Source organism: Diospyros lotus, chromosome 7 (assembly GCF_014633365.1).
Source record: "Diospyros lotus cultivar Yz01 chromosome 7, ASM1463336v1, whole genome shotgun sequence".
Lineage (NCBI taxonomy): Eukaryota > Viridiplantae > Streptophyta > Magnoliopsida > Ericales > Ebenaceae > Diospyros > Diospyros lotus.
Window position 1 is genome coordinate 35,666,186 of NC_068344.1, and position 9,974 is coordinate 35,676,159.

The 9,974-nt window shown below is 32.7% G+C and overlaps 1 protein-coding gene across 2 annotated transcripts; it reads right to left on the reverse strand.

Moving 5' to 3' along the window:
- Positions 1–103: 103 nt before the first annotated feature.
- Positions 104–3,306, reverse strand: LOC127806849 (uncharacterized). 2 transcript variants are annotated; one of them, XM_052344388.1, is made up of 5 exons: positions 2,954–3,306; positions 2,744–2,815; positions 1,819–2,565; positions 1,048–1,233; positions 104–727 (listed from the first exon to the last, which is right to left on the reverse strand). In XM_052344388.1, the coding sequence occupies exons 3-5, from the start codon at positions 2,554–2,556 to the stop codon at positions 449–451; spliced, it is 1,203 nt and encodes a 400-aa protein (XP_052200348.1). In that variant the 5' UTR covers positions 2,557–2,565; positions 2,744–2,815; positions 2,954–3,306; the 3' UTR covers positions 104–448. The 2 variants fall into 2 exon arrangements, with proteins under 2 accessions (XP_052200348.1, XP_052200349.1); XM_052344389.1 differs by lacking the exon at positions 2,954–3,306 and having other exon boundaries at positions 1,819–2,750.
- Positions 3,307–9,974: the final 6,668 nt, after the last annotated feature.

Consider the following 9,974-nt stretch of genomic DNA (forward strand, 5'->3'; position numbering starts at 1 on the left):
TGAACCTGATATAATCTAAATAAAAGATTCAAACAGCTGGGCCTGAACTTATAATATGTTTATGGAGGAACAATAGTAATGAATTATGGGTGGTAATCAAATTACATCTTCATCAACCAAAAACAAACCTTCAGAGTCCAATGTCTACAACCTGATACATGGATGAAGTGGAAAGAGAACTAAAGATTCAGGGGAGTGAACTAATAAATTCTTATAATACTTGCAACATTGAAGAAAATCACTTACAGGTAATCATGATCATTTACAAATTACTGTAAGCTCCTGGAGAAAAGAAGCAGAAATGATCAAAATTTATCCCTGAGGAGGAAGAAACAAGAAATCAAAGTAGAGCAATTTGAACTAGGAGAATGCCTGGTGGAAAGCACATTATTTTCTACCTCAATGTTTGAACATGAAGATGGACATTTGTCAGGAAATCCAATACAAATCATAAATATGCACAAGAATTGTCCTTGACGTCAATGGCTTTGGAGAGTCTGGAGTCTGTTACTAGTTTACAAGATATATGCCTTTGATTCTTTGTCTTCACCAACGTCCCCACTAGATTTCTTTGGTATTGGACACCAAATTCTAGCTTCAGTGGAACTCTTCCACTTCTGTCTGACACTGCTAAATTTGGCCCAGCTCCATAAAGAGGAACCCTACTACCTTCAAGGCTCACGGACACAATCCGCCGGCTCTTTCTAGGCTGGTAATATGTCTTCAACTGGAACAACAAATGTTTCATCAAGATACTTTTAGCTGCAATCCCTTCTAAGTTCTGATACAAGAGAGTATGAAATATTGTGTGTCTAGTGGAAAAAAGTTTGAATGCAAATTAGTGAATTGCTTTAATTCAACACCTCAAATAAGCAGATTTTCAATTTTTAATTAAGGTGTTTAAATGTCCTTTTTTGAGGGTTTCACAATTGATATTGAAAAATTATCATCTGAACTAGGGATGTTAATGTTTACAAACATCTCTACAAAATGATGAGATAGTTTTCTCTTCTTCAACTAAATCGGAAGGCATGTCAAAAACCTCACCTGACCAGTTGCAATTTTGATCTCCGAGTAAAATAGATCAACAGGAGTGAATCTCACATGAATGCCAAAATACGTAGAAGGGTTGTATATCACCATCTTCATGGAACAATTTACTGTCAACAACTTAGTAGGGACTCCTGTGTAGTCCAATCCTTGTCCAAAGTAAAAATTATTTACTGTGAAGGTCTGAAAGAAAAGGTTCTTTATCAGGGGATGAACAAATATTCAGATATACATAAAGAAAAGGAACATTCCAAATGAAGCATTTTAAGACGGGTAAACTCCACAATAGTGGAGGGACAGGAAAAGAATCGTTACTGACTTACTGTCAGATCTTTCCAACTATAAAGGACACATAGTTTAAATGACAAACACAGGTTTCACTCGTAAATTTATAATCATCAAGTTGAAGTGTTCACGTGAGAATTTTTTTTTTCTGTAACTCATTCACATGAGATTATCTGGTACTGAAAATGTTGATATGACTATTAGGGCCATAAATAACCCCTTGAAGCAAAAAGTAAGTTAGATTGCTGTCACAGAAAATAATCTTTCCCTTTGCACCAAGTACTGATATAATAATCTTTGATGTTCTCACCCCTAAAACAACCACCAACCAAGTTATTTCTCTGTACAAACATGTGTGTGTGTGCAATGACATGCATGCTTAAAGCTTACAATAGGGAAAGCTTTAGAAAGTTATTATGCAATGCCCTTTAAAGCAAACAAGTTCACAGACGTCAGTGAAGATTTATTACTTAGAGCACATACCTTAACGGCAGCCTGAGGTCTATACGGCCTACTGGCGCCCAAAATGATCAAACACAGCGCGGCAAATAGCAATATGAATCCGAAAAGCCAAATCAAACACTGGCCATGCCTGGTAGTGAGTTCTTCCTTGGTGTAGATATCGTCATTATAGTCTTCCTCCTCCTCCTCCCCCTCGCCCTCCTCTTGAATCACACTGAATTCAGACCAACGCTTCTTGTTCAACTTCCATGACCTGAGCGTGCTTGAGACCCTACTTGCGGATGACGAGCACGAACTTGTAGATGAGCTGACCGAATGTGGACTTGCGGATGAAGACACCGTAGAAGGACTTGAAGGGGAGCCCAGGGCACTCTTATCACCGTTTGGGGAGGAATAAGAGAGGGGCCACTGCACTAATGGAAACTCATCACTGTTTTGGTAACAATCAGAGAGGAGGCATTCCTCCAAGGGACTCTTTTCATCACTGACTGGGGAAGAATCAGAGGGGGGGCTCTGCTCTAGGGGATTTTCATCACTGAATGGGGAAGAGTCGGAGGGGGGGCTTTGCACAAAGGGACTCTTTTCATCACTGACTGGGGAAGAATCGGAGGGGGGGCTTTGCACAAAGGGATTCTTTTCATCACTGAATGGGGAAGAATCAGAGGGGGGGCTCTGCACAAAGTCTTCTGCCTCTGGGGGAGATGTTGGTGATGATGAGTCTGGGCTTCTCGAATCTGAATCAAACTTTTCGTCATCCATCTTGAAAACCTGTGGTTGTGGATTATAGATACATACAATGTGGATTAGCCATTTTTTGCGTGTCAAGTTCAGTTCACCTTCCCAGCTTTAGAGATTCAATGCCCAAAACTAATTCTGTGCTTGCGTCAATTGTGTACATAGAGATTAGAATGATCAAAATTTGAGGATTTCAAGTTTGTTTGGTTACCTAAAAGTGAAAAATAAGCTCCAATGGATCTCTATTTTTTGTCTAACAAGACCACAATTCTCCTCTCTGTAACTGTAAGATCAAACTATTTAGAAAATCTCTCGTCTTTGTCAAAATAGGATGTATTTGAAGCATCACTTGATCAACTCAAACATAGGAGGAGGACCTACTTTTATGTCCACATATAGATGAATTTACCATATAAGTTACCTAAAATAGATTGATTCAAGCAAGCTTCAATCACTCTGTTTTCCGCCTAGACACTAGAGACTGATGGCGGTTCTTCTTCTTCCTTCTTAAGATCGTATTACTACAAAATCCTCTCCTCTCCTCTCCATCCGTGCCCAACTTTCCGACGAATTCCTCACAAATTCGTGCCGTCCTTGATATTCGAAACATAACTTGATCAAACGGAAGGCAGGACAATGAAAAGCTCGCATTTGAGTCTTCGCATTTGAAAAAACAAATACACTTTTGACTTTCAGCGTGCGAGTAACCAACGCCTAAGAAGGCAACCCAAACAGAGAGAGCGAGCGAGCGAGAGAGAGAGAGAGAGAGAGAGATTTGCGATTTAACAATTCCAATTTCGAAGCTGATTTTAACGAGGTTGAGAGGCCTCGTTGCTCTCTCTCTCTCTCTCTATGAGAACCGAGAAAGGTGAAAGCAGTTACCGGCGACGGCGACGGGATCGACGGTGAATCCGTTTCGGCGCCAAAACGGCGAGGCAGAAAATGTAGGGGAAGACTGGACTGAGCTCACTTGTCTTGGTCACGTGACCGTTTCTTTTTGTCGTTTTTGTTTTTAAATATATTGAAAGTTGAAACGTCTTATTTAATTTCATAATTATTTTATATTATGATAATTATTACACCAAGTGTTAGCAGTTATAACTTATATATAAGTGATTACTAATTAGATTATTTTGGGGTGAACTATGAAAAAACTGACATTTTCATTATTTAATTTCAGTTTTTTTACAGTTAACTATTTTTAATATAATCTCATCAAACTTTATTATTTATTTCAATTATACAATGCTACCATCCTCCATTAAAAGCATGAAATAAACAATTAGCAATCTCTTGGGGGTAGCGCAAATGATTTGTCGACTTATTCAGTTGAGATAGCGCAATATCGTAGATTCGATTCTACTTTCATGTTAAAGTAGCATAGGCCACTAAGACTTATGTTTAGGGCTCTAAAAAAATGAAAATATATAAGAAGAGAGGCAAACAGCAGGAGATGTTAGAGAAAGAGAGATACTGGAGAAGTTGTCAAAAGAGACGCTAGAGAGAGAGGGAGAGCGACATTGCTACCAGGATATGTTGACGGCAAAGAAATGAGACACCAATTGGAGCCAGGAGAAGACTAGGAGACACCGACCATTAGTCCATTGGAGACTAGGAGGCAATTACCGTTTATGACAGACAATCAGATGATTTGGTCAGCATTTTTAAAGACGATGTAGAGAGTGATGGCATCGTAGGAGACCAGGAGTGATGACACTATTGGAGACCAAGAGCGATGGCGTCTTTAAAAACAGTCACAAGTCAAGACAAATGACAGACGTAGTCTTGTCGACGGTCACGTGAGATGGTGAGAAAGAAAGAAAATGAGTTGTTTTGTCTCCTAAAATCATACCAACTCTTAAGAGATCAAACCTCAAACTTTTAGCTCAGGACAAATTTATTCATGCACCTAAATCAAGTCTAGACAGACTGTGGAATAATCTAGGCGAGAGACCATCTATGTATTAGAGTTCCTTCAAGTATTTCACATTATGTAAAAAAGAAAACAAAAATTCAAGTATTTCACATTATGTAAAAAAAAAACAAAAATTAACAGTAATGTGCACTTTTATCATCTACCATGTTATCTGTATTAAAAGAAATATTAAATTTTAGTAAATCATTTTAATAGTTCTTGAAGTCTTTTTTTTTTTTAATCTATACATATTTTGTGTATTAAAATAATAATATTTTTATATTAACAGTCAGACGCATACCATTTTAAATGCTAATTATTTAATTTTTCGTAAAGTAATTTTGAGAGATTAATTGGTTTTTTTATTTTTTAATGTATGAATCTAGAAATTTTGCCTGACAACGCTTTTGGTGCGAGCATTACTTTCCCTATAACTTAAGGACAATCAATCGTGCGGGCTCACAACCAGTCGAGTAAATCCAAGTTAAAGACCCATGACCTCTCGTATAATACAGTGATACAGTGTCGTACTACTTGGATCGAACACAACCTAGTAATATCTAACACCCAAATCTCATGCGGATGATTGCTCAAACTATCCTGAGAGATTAAACCATCATGACTCGAACCCTCTTTAGATATTGGTTCTTTTATATATATAATTTTTTTTATAAAACAGAAACATTTTAAGCACTCTTGGAATTCAAAAACATTTTTTACGTATACTTCTAGCCAAAAAAAAAAAATATTTAAGTGATTGGATGCAAAATTAATAATTTATTATTAGTAAAATTGATAAATAAAATAACCAAATAATTTTGAGAATACAATTTAAATTTCAAGACTGAAAAAATGTAAACTACCAACATGATTAGAATTTTTTAAAAAAAATTTGTAAACAAATATAAAATACTTATAAAATATATTTTCTTATCTGACCCAAACCATGCATTACTTCTTTATCAAGGGTCTAAAGTGCATCTCCAATGTATAACACCAAACTTTAACACCATTTTGATATCAAAAAGGAATTTATGTCAAAATTTTCAATACCAAATCTCTTTTCACTCCAATGTGCTCCACACCAAATTCGTGTAAAAAGCATATTTAAAGAATATTTTATAAATAATTATTTAATCAATATAATTAATTTCTTTTGATATAAAATATTATTATTAAAAATAATTAATCACATTTTATAAAAAAAAATAATTACTCTCATAATTTTTTAATTTTTTACAAAATATGTTATTCTAATTAATTTTTCAACTAATTTTTTAATTAATTTTTTTCACCTAATTTTAATCAAACTAATTGTTTATCCATCTCATTTTTTCAACTAATATTTTTAATCAAACTAACTATTTATCCCATAAATTTTTTTCACTTAATATTTCAACTAATTTTCTCACCTTCTTTTATCCACATATTTTTTCCCACTTATTTCACAACTAACTTTACTATCTAACTTTTATCCAATGTATGACAATCTACATTTCATTTAATTTTTTTCTATTATAAAAGGTAACATACTATTTCGTCATCAACCTTTCACGAAAGTAAAAAAAATCTATTTTACATTTATCTTTAAAATAAGTTTCAAAGTTGGTCCATCTCATATGTTCTCTTCTTCTTCTTCTTCACCTTCATCCTCAAATCCTGAAGATAAACTTGATCTCATTGCAGCAATTGACGCATAAAGCCAAGCATTTAATGTACAACAAACAACATTAATGAATGTGTATGCTAACAACAACCTCATCATGGCTTATCTCAATTAAAGACAACAACCAAGCAAGTCATGGAGGCTCGATTCCTAGTCATAGAGTGATCTATCGTGGGCGACCAGATGCTAAACATAATCTCTAGATTGACTATTTTTAGGAGAACCCACGGAACAATGAATCAATGTTTCGCAAATGATTTCGAATGGATCAAAGTTTATTCCTTTGTATTGTCAACATCGTCAAAAGTCATGATAACTACTTCGTACAATGGCATAATGGATTCGGTAGACTTGGATTGTCTAGTTTGCAAAAAATAGCAGTTGTGTTCTAAATGCTGGTATATTGTGCACCGACTAATTCTACTGACGAGTACACTAAAATCAGAGAGTATACAACAATTGAAAGCATGAAGAGATTTTGTCAAGCTATTGTGGAGGTCTTTAGAGGGTGTTACCTAAGATCACCAAACGCTAATGATGTTGCAAGGTTGCTCCAAATAAGTGAGAAATATAGTTTTCCAAAAATGCTAGGTAGTTTAGATTGTATGCATTGGACTTAGAAAAATTGTCCAACAGCTTGGTTAGGACAATATAGTGGACGTATTAGATCTCCAACTATTATTCTTAAGGCTGTAACTGATTATGATATTTAGATATGACATGCATATTTTGGTTTGCCTGGTTTCAATGGTGACATTAATGTGTTGGAGACATCTCATTTATTCGCAAACCTTGTTGAAGGTATAGCTCATTCGGTTTATTATGTCATTCAAGGAAAATAGTGCAACATAGGTTATTACTTAACTGATGGTATATACCTTAGACGATCTACTCTTGTATAAACTATTCACTATCCTTGAGGTCCCAAAAAAAAAATCATTTGCGATGAAACAAGAAGCATGCAAAAAGGACATAGAACACGTATGTAGAGTTCTTTAGTCACGATTTGCAATAGTCAAGGGACCAACACGTTATTGGAATAAACATGTACTGCATGATATAATGCCTATGTGCATCATAATGCATAATATGACCATTGATGATGAACATGATTGCATGCAAACATCTCAAATTGGATGGAACCATTGACCCTTAAAGTAGATATAGTGGTAGGTGAAATGACCCGGTTTCAACAATTTCTTACTTGGTATAGGTAAATCAAAGACAAGGAAGCTCACATCACACTCCGTAATGCATTAATTGAATATTTGTGAAAGGTACATGGTAACGAAGAATGATCATAAAATTAGATGGTGAAAATGTTTAATAATATTAGTGAATAATTATTATTCACCTATTATTTATGATGTAATATTGGGGACATTTTATCCACTTTTCTTTATGTAATTTACTTCTCATCAATAAAATATATTTATTTTACCAAAAAGAAGATAATAGTTTCTTCCTAACCGTTAATCTAACATTATCATATCTCTGCAAAATCTATCCAATATATGAGACAAAAATCTAACAAAATCTCATCTCAATTGTTGGATAAAAAGTGTTTTAATCTCAATTGTTAAATGGTATTCATTTCTCTACTATACTTTATCCAAGGTATGACACAAAAAACTACCAAAATCTTATCTCAACTGTTGGATGAAAAATATTTTAATTTCAACCATTAAATGATATTCATATCTCTATCACACTCTGTTCAGGGTATGACACAAATCTACTAAAATCTTATCTCAACCATTGGATGTAAAGTGCTTTAATCTCAACCATTAAATGATAGTTTTATCTCTTCCACACTCTATCCAAGGTATGACACAAAAATTTACAAAAATCCCATCTCAACCATAAGATGAAAAGTGCTTTAATCTTAACCGTTAAATTGTATTTTTATCTTTTCTACACTCTAGACACAAAAATCTACTAAAATTTCATCTCAACCGTTGAATGAAAAATGCTTTAATACTAATCGTTAAATGGTATTCTTATCTTTTCTAAAATTGATCTATAAATAATGACTCATCCTTTATCAAAATGTCAAAAAACATCTTTCTCTTTCAATTCCTACCACTAGATATATATTTCCAAAAAAATGTCTTCAAGTAATAATTTAAGTGATAAGTCTAAAAACACTTTATAAAGTGCTTCATAATCAAATGAGAAAGACGAACTCTTATGCTATATATGTATATTTTGATGTTTCTCAAACTCTAATTATAAGTACAAACCAATCTGGTCTTCAATTTTGATCTCACATAAAGGCTGAATATCATAAGACGTTCAGGTTCAACTTAAAAGATTTCTACCATCATGAATGTAGGTAATCAATGCAACAATTAGCAAGTTAAGAGGATAAGTTCGACAAATTAAAAATTTGAATCTAAGTGGCACTTCAAAATAAGATAATGTAAGTATTTTCTAAATTTGAGTTATACATGTTTTATGAAATTCATTTTACTCTTATTTCGATCTCATTTTTTACAACTTAAATTTTTGGTTGCAATGTGTAGTTAAATCAAGTCAAAGCTTTACTAACACAAGATCCAAATTATAGTAAAGGATTCAAATTTGACCACGTATGGCCCGAATCAAATTAAAGATACTAAGAAATATTCTAATATGTTTAGCACACAAACTCCAAGCCATTTAAAGAGAAATGAAGGTGAAGAAATGTCACAATCAAATTCCATAACATCACACTTTGAAGGAGTATTGTCATTTTGTTTTGGTTTAAATGCGAACTTTGAAAGTTAAAAGCAAATTAATGATATTAATGACAATAATAATTCAATTGAGCGACCTTTATGAGAAAGAAAGAAAAAAAGAAAAAGAAGCAAGGTGATGGGATGATACAATTTTTTAAATCTATGAAACAAAAAGATTAACAAATTACGGGTATGTTTAAAGAAAGCCAAGCACTAATGCAAGAGACTCAATCTCTAATGCAAAGGAATTGTGAAATTTAACTGTTACGAACTTAAAATGAAGCCAAAAAAAATAGAGTTGTGAGAATGGCGTGAAGAGAATAAAATTTTTACAAAGGGATGTGGATTCCATAAAAAAATTCAATGCTATGTGATACTCTTCGAAGTAAACAAATGAGAATTTATGAAAAAAAAACCTGTGAACAACAATTTCAAAGAGGAAGTGAATTATCAAATTCATTTGGCCAGCATTTTAATGGTTATGAAAGAAGTGTAGATGACTTTTCGAATTTTTAAATAGTAATTTAAAATTAAGTATATCAAGTATTTTATTTTTAAGCCATGTTATTTCTTTCAAACTTTTTTTTTTCTATTTTCATCATATATTTTTAATTTAAGTTAATGAGAATTTTATTATTTTTTATTATATTATTGAGTATTTCTTTAAAAATATTATCTTTCTATCAAGTAATTATTGAAATAATAATTTTCAATATACATAAACAAAGTTAATTCATTTTATATTAACATGTTTTTTTATAATATATATTAAAAAATTTAAAATATATTCAATATTATACTCATTTTATAGATACCAATAAAATATTTCCAACAGTATATATTCTTTATAATGATTTAATTTATATTTTTAATTTTTAATCAAAATATACAAATATAATAAAAGTAAGAATTTGTTTTGAAATTATATCAAGAGAAACAAAATGGGAAATAAAAAAAAAAAACAATTTTAATGTTCATGAACAATATTGTTATATTATTCATGCAACCCCAAAATTTGTGCTTGAGATTCGTGTCATACACCAATTTGGTGTGTTCATTGTAGATGCTCGTGTAACACACCAAAAAACATCAATTTGGTGTCAAAACAAGCTCCAATGAATACACCATCTTGGTGTATGGC

Coding starts and splice junctions, on each gene's coding strand:
- LOC127806849 (XM_052344388.1), bottom strand. CDS start 2,556: ATGGATGACGAAAAGTTTGATTCAGATTCGAGAAGCCCAGACTCATCA. Junction 1,234..1,818: donor GACCTCAGGCTGCCGTTAAG/GTATGTGCTCTA, acceptor CTTTTCTTTCAG/ACCTTCACAGTAAATAATTT. Junction 728..1,047: donor TCAAAATTGCAACTGGTCAG/GTGAGGTTTTTG, acceptor TTGTTGTTCCAG/TTGAAGACATATTACCAGCC.